At 45.0% G+C, this 14,047-nt stretch overlaps 2 protein-coding genes across 2 annotated transcripts in view; one reads left to right on the forward strand and one right to left on the reverse strand.

Annotated features, from left to right (window-relative positions):
- Positions 1–14,047, forward strand: part of LOC309564374 (uncharacterized protein) — a 350,413-nt gene that overhangs the window by 133,769 nt on the left and 202,597 nt on the right. The gene's annotated exons all lie outside the window — the stretch shown is intronic.
- LOC309563395 (uncharacterized protein) overlaps positions 1–14,047 on the reverse strand; it is a gene marked incomplete at its 5' end in the record, with an annotated part of 136,683 nt that overhangs the window by 12,273 nt on the left and 110,363 nt on the right. The window contains one exon of the mRNA XM_082267789.1: positions 7,102–7,592. Coding sequence (XP_082123915.1) covers positions 7,102–7,592 — 491 coding nt within the window. The remainder of the gene's footprint in view (positions 1–7,101; positions 7,593–14,047) is intronic.

A 14,047-nucleotide genomic window follows, 5' to 3' on the forward strand; every position in this document is an offset into this window, starting at 1 on the left:
CCTCCAGTGCTGCTGCCTGGAGAAGAGGAGACAGAGGGGTGCTGGATGAGCCATGGCTGTGTGCGGATCCCTCCAGTGCTGCTTCCTGGAGAAGAAGGGGAGGAGTAAAGCTGAGTGTGTGCAGGACCCCGCCCCCTGGAAGCCGAAACACACAAAGGTGGGCGGGGACACCCAGATCCCCCAGGTGTGCAGGAGCAGAGTCGGGAGATCTCACAGTTGGGGTGTCCATGACCTATAACAAGCCTGGGAGTTGAGTTGGCCCACCTGTATCCAAAATATCACTTCTCCTTGGCCTGGCCTTTCCAGGAAATTTTCTACGTCTCCCCCCAAACCCCTAGTGGGGTCCTGAGGTCTCTGAGCAGAGACAGCGCCCCCTACCTGTGTGCCAGGAAGCCTGTACTTCCATCTATATGGGGGTCACCATAGATGGAACAGCTGCAAGGGTAGAGTCGCCGACCCGGAAGGAGCAGGCGGATCGGGAGTCACTGGCCACATGCTTATTCCAGGAAAGTGCTTCACGAAGCCAAGAACAGCCAGGAAAGGGGCATTTCCTTCATATATATATCTGTGTGTGCTGACACAGCCAATCATAGGGCTGATATTAGGGTTGTCACCTTTAAACCAGGACATATATTTATTAAACAGGTTCTGGGGCTGATATAAGGCACTCAGTGAGCTTAATTAGCACCTTAATCAGCCCCAGAACCTGTGTAATTAATGTGTGTCCTGGTTTAAAGGGATGAGGTGGCACCCCTATCTGATATCCATAAATAAATATCTCTATATCACACCTATACCTACCCCAGCCCTAAAATAACTCTTCCTGTGACTCAGATAAATAATAATAATCATAAATAGGAAGATAGAAATGTCATTACCAGCTTTGAAAACACATCAGCTGCAAGCTGTCTTCTATTGTCCCCACCGGAAGTTGCTAATAAAGCTCTTCCTGCCTCCTGAGTCTACTGACTTCCACCAGGAAGAGCTGTGCGTTCCAAAAGGATGCTTTACAATGCTGCCACCTTGTGGCCGGAAATTAAAACTGCACCACACTGGCGCTATAAAGGTGAAGGGAAGTGTGATGGTGTAGGATGCCACCATCTTGTGGCGAAATAGAGAACTGCAATTAGGAATAAATGACGTGTTTATGCATCCATTTTTCCTTTGTTTCTGGGAGGGGGTCATTCTTCTTTAACCACTTCAGCTTCGGAAGGTTTACCCCCCTTTCTGTGCGATTCGGCACTGCTGTACTATAACGGATGATTGCGCGGTCGTGCGACACTGCACCAGAATAAAAATGTTGTCCCTTTTTTACAACAAATAGCTTTCTTTTGGTGCTATTTCATACCTCCCAACTTTCTAAGATGACATCCAAGTCTTAGGGACACTGCAATTACAGACCTGAAGAAGGATCATAGTGACTGCCATTGATCCCTGGGGCACTAAGGTGAAGGCTTGCCTGGCCTGGAACATTGCTAATGGTGTCCCAGTACTGACCACTTTACGTCCTACTGGTCATAGGACTGTGTTAAGAAGTATAAAGTAGTTCTCTATAAAATGCCACATCCAGTTAATTGTATGCAAAAAATTGGCAGAACCCCAGCTCTGCCTTTTCGTAAGGCGGACTTTACTGGCACGACCAAGAGACCAAGTAGTAAAAAAATATGTGTAAATTTTATTATTCAATACTTATTTTTTTTAAAAAGGACAAAACACATATAATCGACATATAGAAGATATTTCCACAATGAACATATGACAAGAACATCACAATATACAGAATATAAAACTAGTGGAACAGGACATAGGAAAAAGAACTGGAACAAAGGACACTTGCTCCTGGTGGGGAGACAGGGATGATCCTATATCCCCCCACTTGATTACCATGAGGTGACCCCGTTCCAGTGACAGAAAGTTGATACAGCCAATGGGTCGACGCGTTTCGCAGACCTTAGCTTTATCAAAACCAGGCTGTAGATCAGTCTTTGTTTAACCACTTAAGCCCCGGAAGATTTTACCCCCTTCCTGCGATTCGGCACTGCGTGACTTTAACGGACAATTGCGCGGTCGTGCGACGCCGTACCTGAATGAAATTGACGTCCTTTTCTTTCCACAAACAGAGCTTTCTTTTTGTGGTATTTGATCACCTGTGCGATTTTTTGATAATGCGCTATAAACAAAAGAAAGAGCGACAATTTTGCAAAAATAAAAAAATGTAAAAAATATTGTTATCTGAAATTCCCACCCAAAAAAATGTAAAAATCTACATTTTTTAACATTTTAGGCCAATTTGTTTTCTGCTATAGATGTTTGGTAAAAAAAATCGCAATAAGCGTATTTTGATTGGTTTGCACAAAAGTTATTGCGTTTACTAAGGGAAAGATTTTTGTGATTTTTATTGTTTTTTTTTTTTTAACGAGTAATGACGGCGATCTGCGATTTTTTTTTGCGGGACTGCGACATTGCGGCGGACAGATCGGACCCCTGACTGACATTTTTAACACTTTTGGGGGTACCAGTGACATTACTACAGTAATCAATGCTATAAATATGCACTGTTACTGTAAAAATGACACTGGCAGGGAAGGGGTTAACTTTATTGGAGATGCAGGGGTTAAATGTGTCCCTAGGGGCGTGTTTCTAACTGTAAAGGGGCGTGGCTTTTCGTGTAACCACAGAGATATATGATCCTACATAGCAGGACCGTATGATCTCTGCAGTTACACAAGGGAGAATGACAGACGGCTGTGTTTACATTAGCCGCCTGCCTTTTTCCCTCTGCACCGGACGATCGCGAGTGACCGGCGGACATCGGGTCCGCCGGTCACACGCCCGGGGATGTTAGCGAGCGAGCGGGGGCGGAAGCGCGCCTCCGGCAGTGCGCGCTCGCCCCCTAGAGGCTCACAGGCAAGCGACGTAGTCCTACGTCACTTTGCCTGTGAAGGGCTGACTGCCGCTGTAAATAGTCGTGCGGCAGTCGGCAAGTGGTTAAATTTGTCATTTGAGAACTCTAGCATGGGGCAAATTTCACAGACCCACCGGGGGAGCCATTGCCATCATAGATATCAACCAGATCATTTCCTGAATAACATATTTTTACAACCGCCACCCTGAATTTTCTGTGTTCAACAAGAAGGGGGGGCTGATAGACGGGTGTGTATGAGGTCAAAAAATATATTGCAATCTAGGGACCACCTGCCATAGGCGCTCATCTATGAGCATCCCATCCAAAGGGATACCGAGAAGCAACCAAAGAAATATATATCTCCTGTGCTGACACACCCTCTTTCAGGAAAAATGCATCATCCATGCATGTCCTGCAGCTGCAACAGGATGGGATGCTCAAAGATGAGCGCCAATGGCAGGTTGACCCCAATACAGGTGGTCCCTAGATTGCAATATATTTTTTTGACCTCATACACACCCGTCTAGCAGCCCCCCCTTTTTGTTGAACACAGAAAATTCAGGGTGGCGGTTGTAAAAATATGTTATTCAGGAAATTATCTGGTTGATATCCATGATGACAATGGCTCCCCGGGTGGGTCTGTGAAATTTGCCCCATGCACGTGTTCTCAAATGACAAATTTAAACAAAGACTGATCTACAGCCTGGTCTTGATGAAGCTAAGGTCTGCGAAACGCGTCGACCCATTGGCTGTATCAACTTTCGGTCACTGGAACGGGGTCACCTCATGGTAATCAAGTGAGGGATATAGGATCATCCCTGTCTCCCCACCAGGAGCAAGTGTCCTTTGTTCCAGTTCTGTTTCACTGGTTTTATTTCCTGTATATTGTGATGTTCTTGTCATATGTTCATTGTGGAAATTTTTTGTATATGTCGATATATGTGTTTTGTCCTTTTTTAAAAAAAAATAAGTATTGAATAATAAAATTTACACTATTTGGTCTCTTGGTCGTGCCAGTAAAGTCCGCCTTACGAAAGGCAGAGCTGGGGTTCTGCCATTTTTTTTGTGTTAAGAAGTAGCTGCATAGGGAAGAGTATCACATTCTTGTTCAGTGTTCTGGAGTATCCCACAGCTTCCCTAAGCCCCGTTCATTTTTTTTTTGGATTTGTGTACATTGTAAAATCCTGGAGATGGTTATGAAGGGCATCCTGGGTGGGATGGAGACTAAGGACATCTTCCTTCACAAAGCGGAAATAGAGGACATCCTCTTGGGTGGGATGGAGACTAAGAACATCTTGCTTCATAAGGTAGAGAGGGAGGACATCCTCCTGGGTGGGATGGAGATAAAGGACGTCTTCCTTCATGGGGCGGAGATGGAGGACATCTTCCTTCATGGGGTGGAGATTAAGGGACACAGGAAGTCCTAAACCTGTCAGGTATTCTGACACCTACAGGAGAATCGGACACTGGCAAAAAAAAATAAAAAATTGTGGGCCAGCCCAGGGTGTAACCCCTCTTACTACCAGCAAGGCTGAGTTTTTCAGCAAAGCAGTACCAAGCATTATCATAGTCGTACACACAAAGGAGTGGGGTCTGTGTCTCCAGAGGAGGCCAAGATATTTTTGGGAGTTCTATTTTCTTTCTCATCTTTCTGATAGCTTCCTTGCTGCTTAGTGGACACAGGAGGTTGCTTGCTCAGCATGGACCCCATTCAGAGAACACTTTGCATTTTCTCTATAAATGCAGTGTTCTCTGATTAGACAAGGTGAAGGTTGTGATGTCACCGCCCCCACTTCACCCGTTCCCCTCCACCTCATCCAATCAGAGAAAGCTTTACTTTCATCGAGAGAATGCAAAGTGTTCCCTAAATGGCACCCATGCCCACTGGGCGACCAAGTCAAATTTTAATATTGGTCATATGAGGCTAAGGGGCATTAGGTGAAAACCGAATATTATGATCAAAGCAAAATAGTTTAGCTAGATGGGTAGAAGGTTCAATTTAATAAGCTCTGTGGTTGCACCAATTGGTGTTTCACCATCTCACCCAAGAGAGAAGGTCCTCATTACACCCAGGAGGACGTCTTCTGTCTTTATCCTACCCTGAAGGATATCCTCTGTTTCCAACCCATCTAGTAGGGTGTCCTTATTCCACTTAGGAGAATGTTCTCTGCTTCCATCCCACTCGGGAGAATGTCCTTCATCTCCACCCCATGAAGGAAGATGTCCTCCATCTCTGCCCTGTGAAGGAAGACATCCTTAGTCACCATCCCACCCAGGAGGATGTCCTCCATCTCTGCCCTGTGAAGGAAGATGTCCTTAGTCTCCATTACACCCAGAAGGATGTCCTTCATCTCCGTCCTGTGAAGGAAGAATCCTTAGGCTCCATCCAACCCAGGAGGATGTCCATCTCCACCCCATGAAGGAAGATGTCCTTAATTTCCATTACACCCAGGAGGATGTCCTTACTCTCCACCCCATGAAGGAAGATGTCCTCCATCTCCGCCCCATGAAGGAAGACGTCCTTAATCTCCATCCCACCCAGGAGGATGTCCTCCATCTCCACTCTATGAAGCAAGATGTTCTTAGTCTCCATCCCACCCGGGAGGATGTCCTCTATTCAGCTTTGTGAAGGAAGATGCCCTTAGTCTCCATCCCACTCAGGATCCCCTTCATCTCCACCCTATGAAGGAAGATGTCCTTAGTCTTCATCCCACCCAGGAGGATGTCCTCTATCTGTGCTTCATTAAGGAAGTAGTCCTTAGTTTCCTTCCCACCAGGGAGGATGTGCTCTGTCTTTTTCCTACCCTGAAGGATATCCTTATTTCCAACCCACCCAGGAGGTTGTCTTCATTCCATTTAGAAGAATGTCCTCCTTTTTCATCTCAAGGAGGAGGATGTCATTCGTCTCTATCCCAACTACCGTAGGAGGTTGTCATCTGTTACCCTCCTATCAATGGTGATGTCTTCTATCTCCATCCCACCCAGAAAAATGTTATATGTCTCCACCCCAACCAGGAGGATATCCTCTCTCTCCATCCCACCCAGGAGGATGTCCTTTTTCTCCTCCCCATGAAGGAAGATGTCCTCTATCTCCATCCCACCCAGGAGGGTGTCCTCCTTCTACACACCGTGAAGGAAGATGTACATAGTCTCCATCCCACCCAGAAGGATGTCCTCCATCTCTGCCCCATGAAGGAAGATGTCCTTAGTCTTCCTCCCATCCCCAGGGGATGTCCCCCATCTCCGCCCCCGTGAAGAAAGACCTCCTTAGTCTCCATCCTACCCAGGAGGATGTCCTCAATCTTTGCCCCTTGAAGGAAGATGTCCTTAGCCTCTATTCCACCCAGGAGGATGTCCTCCATCTGCGTCTAATGAAAAAAGATGTCCTTCGTCTCCATCCCTCCCAGGAGGATGTCCTCCATCTCTGCCCTGTGAAGGAAGACGTCCCTAGTCTCCATTACACCGAGGAGGATGTCCTCCTTCTCCACCCCGTGAAGGAAGAGGTCCATAGTCTCCATCCTACAGAGAAGGATGTCCTCCATCTCTGCCCAAAAAAGGAAGATGTCCTTAGTCTTCCTCCCACCCCCGGGGGATGTCCTCCATCTCCGCCCGGTGATAGAAGACATCCTTAGTCTCCTTCCCACCCACGATGTCCTCCATCTCTGCCCCATGGAGGAAGATGTCCTTAGTCTCCATCCCACTCAGAAGGATGTCCTCCATCTTTGCCCCGTGAAGGAAGAAGTCCTTAGCCTCCATTCCACCAGGAGGATGTCCTCCATCTCCGCCCCATGAAGGAAGACGTCCTTAGTCTGCATCCCACCCAGGATGCCCTTCATCTCCACCCCATGAAGGAAGATGTCCTTGGTCTTCATCCCACCCAGGAGGATGTCCTCTATTTGCGCCCCATTAAGGAAGTAGTCCTTAGTTTCCATCCCACCCAGGAGGATGTCGTCTGTCTTTTTCCTACCCTGAAGGGTATCCTCTATTTCCAACACACCCAGTAGGGTGTCCTCATTCCATTTAGGAGAAGGTCCTGTTTCCATCTCAAGGAGGAGGATGTCATTTGTCTCCATCCCAACCAGGAAGTTGTCATCTGTTACCCTCCTTTCAAGGGTGATGTCTTCGGTCTCCATCCCACCCATAAAAATGGTATCTGTTTATCCCATTCAGGAGCATATCCTCTCTCTCCATCCCACCCACGAGGATGTCCTTTATCTCCTCCCTGTGAAGGAAAATGTCCTTAGTCCCCATCCCACCTAGGAGGATGTCCTCCATCTCCGCCCCAAGAAGGAAGATATCCTTAGGCTTCCAGGGGATGTCCTCCATCTCCGCCCTGTGAAGGAAGACGTCCTTAGTCTCCATCCCACCCAGGAGGATGTCCTCCATCTCTGCCCCGTGAAGGAAGGTGTCCTTAGCCTTTATTCCACTCAGGAGGATGTCCTCCATCTCCACCCAATGAAGTAAGTTGTCCTTAGTCTTCATCCCTCCCAGGAGGATGTCCTCCATCTCTGCCCTATGAAGGAAGACGTCCTTAGTTTCCATCCCACCCAGGAGGATGTCCTCCATCTCTGCCCCGTGAAGGAAGACGTCCTTAGTCTCAATCCAACCCAGGAGGATGTCCTCCATCTCCACCCCAAAAAGGAAGTTGTCCTTAGTCGCCGTCCCACGCAGGGGTATGTCCTTGTCTCTTTGCCAAAAAAATAGGATGTCCTGTTTCCACCTTATCAAGGATAACATCCCCTGTCTTCCTCCAATCCAAAAAAAGTAATCTGTCAGTTCCATCCTACCCAGGAGAAGGTCTTTGTCTCCATCCCAATCAGGAGGGTGTTCTCTGTCTGTTTATGTCCAACCCGGGAGGATGTCCTCTGTTCCATCTCACCCAGGATATGGTCTTGTCTGCATCCTAACCAGGAGGATATCCTCTGTTTGCACCATATGAAGGACAATATCCTCGGTCACTGTCCTACCTAAGATGTTCTCTCTCTCCATCCCACCCAGGAGGATGTTCTCAACCCACTAAGTAGACTGTCCTCTATTCATTCCTGCTCAGGAGTCTTTTTTTTTCTCAGTCCCACCAAGAAGGATGTGCTCTGCCACCATCCACCCAAAAATATTTCATCTTTTTCCATCCCACACAGGAGTCTCAAAACCAAAACATGGACACAAGGGTACACTAATGAACATAACGCACAGAGAAATTAATAGATACTGATGAACCTAAAACTTGAATTAATGAGGGGACACCAAGTAATGTGACACTGTGGCAGGTACAGAGGAGAGAGGGACAGCGGGATCCATGTTCAGAAGAGAGACAGTTGTTAGGGAATGGGGACAGTTGCGAGGGGCGAAGTGATCCAGGTCCAAAATGGGCATTTAACTGCCAAAAGCTTTAATTTATCCCACAATGTGTTACTTTATTACCAGCTTAAACATTCAATTCTCTAGTCCTCCTCAATATGCACCTCGTTGAGACTTCATATTCCTCAGCCTGAAAGCTGGTGGTCTGGTCTTCAAGCACCGGGGGGCCAAAGATGATGTGTGTAGGCACCTTACAGAAATCAAGCAGTAACAGTTCCAGAAGTGGGCAGAAGCACTGACAGTACGCATTGTCCCAACACGTTTTATTAAAACGCATAACGCCCATATCCCGATCACTGGATCATAGCTTTGAGATGTTTCTTGATATTTGCAGATCAGCCATCAATCTGCCCCAAGCAATCTCATCAATGTCCGCAATCCCAATATTGAACATTAGAGGCATCACTAAAGCATATTTACGTAAAATTAGTTTTATTGCAAAATCAAGACCTCTGCTTTGAAATGTATTACTGTTTACTTCACCGTACATGGCAGTAGAACAGTTTTTAAAGTTAAACTATAACCCAAAAAAAAATTAAAAAACAAAAAAAATCAAAACTAAGTTTACTGAAAACAACATTGTCTAGCTTACAACTTCAATGCCTAATCAGAAAGGCCTAGTAACAGTATGAAATAAAGATGGACTTTTCAGTGCCCATTCTTGCCCTCAGAGGTGGTTCTTAATTAAGTTTCTTTCATCATTTGAACTCTACTATAAAGGCTTGGATGAAAGGACTTTGATGCATTTGAAGGAAAAAAAATGGATCTCACCATAGCAGGCAGTCTCTCTTCATAGAATGCACTAGAAGAATGAAAAGGGAACCTAAGCTCCTCTGGGGCGGGGACTAACTATTATAGGTTCTATGAAAAACTGTTCTCTTGGCCCACAGCAAATATTAAAATCCCCTATTTCTCTTCCTAGTGTACTAAAAGACTAAAAATGGAATCTAAGCTCCTCGGGGGTGGAGACTAAATATTGAAAGTTTCATGAAAAACTGTTTTATTGGCCACAGTAACCAATAAAATCCCCCTATCTCCCCCATAGAGCACTAGAAGACTGAAAAGGGAATCCTTAAGCTTTCCAGGAGAAGCAACTGAACTTTGAGGGGGTCTACTGTTTCTGAAAGCAGTGAAGAATATGATAGAGATGCATAAATATGGGAAACCAACACTGAGAAATAATGGTCAGCTGCTAGGTACAGCAGTTCTACCTCCACCTCCAAAGACTGTAACCCCACTTTTTGCTTAACATTTATATAGCAATTCTGTAGTAGGCTCCTTTGGAAGATAATGGCAATTTTCCTTTTTATGCCGCATCTATTGAAAATGATCTGCAACTGCCCCAATAAAAGTGAAGTTTTGGCTTGTTTCATTGGGTCCCTATACCATGCAAGAGGCTATGAAAAGACATCCATCCATTGTGCGTTACAGACCTATTCTCCATCTACACTCATCTTTGGAAGTGCACTAATTATGATTAGGAGGACTGCTTTGTAAACCAAGGGATTTGGGCTGTAAAAAGAGATAATAGGAGTTCTGAACTCATCCTGAAATTTCCTGGAGTCCATTGAGGGATACAGGAGGTCATTCACCTTTAGTCGTCCACCTCCTTCCATGTTGGCTACTGCTGACTCTGGCCGGTGATTCACGGCCTCCTCATGGGCACGTCAGGCTTAGGAACGTCAAGCCTTTTGTGAACTCCTCCGGATGACCACAGGACCCCTCTATCTGCCCAGATATGCCTACTTGTTTACTACCTACTATGTAGGTTGCCAATTGGATTTTAATAAGTCCATTTGGTTAAACTCCCGCTACACTTAGTCTGGCACCCCTGCGTGTTCTTTTGTTTCACCTTCAGGTTATACTGCTGCCTACAGGAGAACTGGAACTGTGGGCCAGACCAGGGTAACACCACCTTCTAGCAGTATGCCCTACGTATGTAGCAAAGCAACCAAGAGCATAGTCATTAACCCAGAGTGGTGTCCTGATATGGACCTCAAAAAGAGTATTTTAAAGGGGAGTAGGAAAATCCTATTTCCTTTTTCATCCATTGAGGGACAAAGGAAGGCTGCAGCTTAGGGATGGGATGGGCAACGCAGTATATAATTTTATCCACAAGAACATAATACCACTTCAGCGCTCACTCCGTCCTACACTCAATGGTGCACACCTAATATTCAAAGTGATGCTGTCCTCCTCAACCGGGCAAACTTCAGAAACAACTGCGAAAAGACACAGGAGGGTGCACATGGCTAGTGCATTTCCATTACCAAATGTTATTAAAAAATAAATAAAAGCATGAGAAGGTACAAGCGTATCACAAACCACTCCAACTTAGGATGATGCCATAATAGCGGTGAATGGAAGGCTGACAGGTTTTGGGGGACATGTCTCCTTTCCTCAGAGCTACCAGAGTGCAGCTCTGAAAAAACAAAAGGTGCATGTCCCCCGAAACATGTCAGCTTTCCAACTGCAGCTTTTTTGGCATCATCCTAAGCTGGAGTTGTTTTTTTTGGTACGCTTTTACCTGCTCGTGCTTGTGAGTAGATTACATTCTTCTGCAGAGGGTAACTCTGAGGAAGGAGGCACATGCCCCCGAAACCCGTCCACCTTCCAACCACAGCTATTATGGCGTCATCCTAAGCTGGAGTTGTTTTTTTGGTACGCTTTTACCTGCTCGTGCTTGCGAGTAGATTACATTCTTCCACAGACAGTAGCTCTGAGGAAGGAGGCATGTGCCCCCGAAACCCGTCCGCCTTCCAACCACAGCTATTATGGCGTCATCCTAAAGCAGAGTTGTTTTTGGTACTATTGTATCTGAGTAGGTTTCTGTCTTTATATATAAATACAATTTGTTGATGATAATGCACCAGGTGTTTGCGCCCTCCTGTGTGTTTTTTCACAGTTTTGAACGCAGTAAATAAATGCTAACAGACCTATAAAAACCTAACAGAAAACTGGGGGGTACCTTTAGCTCAAAAAGCCTTATGCCCATAAGTTGAGGCCTCAACGTCTACCTCGTAGAATAGAACTTAAAAAAAAAAGCGGGAATGGAAGACCAGGTGGCAGCCCTGAATAAATGAGCAACAGTAGGCCAATGATAAGCCAAAGAAACACCCACCGATCTAAGCATGAGCCTTGACAGGAAATGGTGGAACCAGATCCAAAGTCCAAAAGCTTGTCTAAGCTTGAAAAATGGTGAGAAATGGTGGAACGAGAAGCCAGCAAACCCTTATGGAGGGCCATCCACAATTATGAAGAAAAAGGAAATCCATTTTCTTGAAGGGAGCAGTGGCCGAGAGATCACATCCAAATCCAGACAATGGAGTGAAATTTCCTTGGGATAAACTGGTTTTGGAGAAAGGGATGGAAAAACGATGGCCTAGTTTAGGGTGAAGGGCAAAGACCACCACTGCCAAGAAGAAGGCCTACACCTCAACACCATACATCCCTATGTAAGATCAAAACATTTTCCTTAGGAGGAGAAGGGCACGAGCTCAGACAATCATCCTGCTAAGATGTTGGCTACAAGAAACACCACCTCGCGAGTTCCCGAATAACCTGAAGGTGAAAGACTTCGGCCCCTTTCACACGAGCAGTCTGATCGGGTCCACCTACACGTTTTTCAAGCAGACCCTCCAGTCTCCTCTAGGAAGCGGCAGATGCAAATGAACTGGTTTCTGTTTTCACCCTGTATATAAGGAACTTGTCCTTATTTGTAGAGCTGGCCAACTCTGGGGGTGGCTGCCACCATTGCTCACTATTCATTATGGACTTTCTTGGACATTAGAGCGCATTATTGTGCAGGCTGGGCACTGACCTCTGAGCGCCAGAACTCCTTTAACTCTACTAGTTTTTCTGTTTTCACTCCACCTACCTCCAAACCGATTCAGCAAAAACAAACAGAAGGAGATCTATTCCCCTATTTGGGCGGATTGAAGGGCAGCTGGGTGTAAAACAGACAGCCGGATTGTTTACATCCGACTGCCCATAGTGGGCTGTGTCCATGTCTGTTCTGCATGAGCAGAGCGGACACAGACTTGTCATCAGCCCGCTCCGCTCAGCACAGAATCAAGAGACTTATCCCCTGCTGAGAAAAACAGCTCGTGTGAAAGGGGCCTTCCTGTGTCCCTCACTGCACAAGAAATTTGTGTTGGGAAGCCCAACCTGACTTTTTTTTTTTTCGGTTTTTAGATCCCCTCCAATTTTACCTTTGATGGGTTTTGGATCTCCCCCAATTTTACCTTTGACAGTTTTTTGCATCGCCACTAAATTTTACTTTTGACGGTTTTTGAATCCTCACTAATTTTACCTTTGACTGGTTTTGGATCTCCCTCCAATTTTAGCGTTAATGGTTTTTGGATCCCCTCCAATTTTAGCCTTGATGGTTTTTGGATCTCTACTAATTTTAGCTTTGACGGGTTTTGGATCCTTCCCAATTTTACCTTTGATGGGTTTTGAATCTCTACTAAATTTACCTTTGATGGTTTTTGGATCTCCCCGATTTTACCTTTGACCGTTTTTGCATCTCCACTAATTTTACCTTTGACTGGTTTTGGATCTCCCTCAATTTGAGCGTTGATAGTTTTTCCAGCTCCACTAATTTTACCTTTGGCGGTTTTTGCATCTCCCCCAATTTTAGCTTTGACGGGTTTTGGATCTCCCCCAATTTTAGCTTTGACGGGTTTTGGATCTCCCCCAATTTTAGCATTGATGGTTTTTGGATCTCTCCCAATTTTAGAGTTGACGGTTTTTGGCTCTCTACTAATTTTGCCTTTGACGGTTTTTGGATACCTTTGACCATTTTTGCATCTCCCCCAATTTTAGCGTTGATGGTTTTTGCATCTCCACAAATTTTACCTTTGAAGGTTTTTGGATCCCCTCCAATTTTAGAGTTGCCGGTTTTTGTATCTCTACTAATTTTACCTTTGACGGTCTTTGGATACCTTTGACCACTTTTGCATCTCCACTAATTTTACCTTTGACAGTTTTTGCATCTCCCATTATTTTAGCTTTGACGGGTTTTGGATCTCCCCCAATTTTAGCTTTGACGGGTTTTGGATCTCCCCCAATTTTAGCGTTGATGGTTTTTGCATCTCCACAAACTTTACCTTTGAAGGTTTTTGGATCCCCTCTAATTTTAGAGTTGACGGTTTTTACATCTCCCCCAATTTTAGCGTTGATGGTTTTTGCATCTCCACTAATTTTACCTCGTATCTCCTTCAATTTTACCTTTGACAGTTTTTGGATCCCCTACAATTTTAGAGTTGCCGGTTTTTGGATCTCTAGTAAATTTAACTCTGATGGTTTTTGTATCTCCTTCAATTTTACCTTTGACGTCCGCCTCTCTTCTTCGTCCCCTCAGACCATCAAAACCCTATCACACCTAATTCCCACAATCTAACCTCCTAGTGCTTACCAAAAAAAAAAGGAGGCCCCACTTCACAATACAGCAGGGTGTGGGCGAATACTTCAAAAATTAACAATACATCAAAACCCGACCCATGATACTGTATCCAAACATTCACAAAAGAGAAAAGAAAAACTAAAATGGAAGGAAAGAGAAAAAAAAAAAAGCACAGTGTCTACCCTCCCTACTGTCTGTAGATGCAACGTCTCTAATTCTAAAGTAATTCTATTTAGATAGATATATATTTATATATATATATTAATTTGCATACTTGCTGGTGTAGATCAGTTGAAAGGCTATGTTGAGATATATATTTATAGAGAAAAGAAGAAAAAAAAAAAAAAAACACAACAATCAAAAAAGGGGATATCTTT

The sequence above is a fragment of the Pelophylax lessonae genome, assembly GCF_965119305.1.
Source record: "Pelophylax lessonae genome assembly, chromosome: 9".
Taxonomy (NCBI): domain Eukaryota; kingdom Metazoa; phylum Chordata; class Amphibia; order Anura; family Ranidae; genus Pelophylax; species Pelophylax lessonae.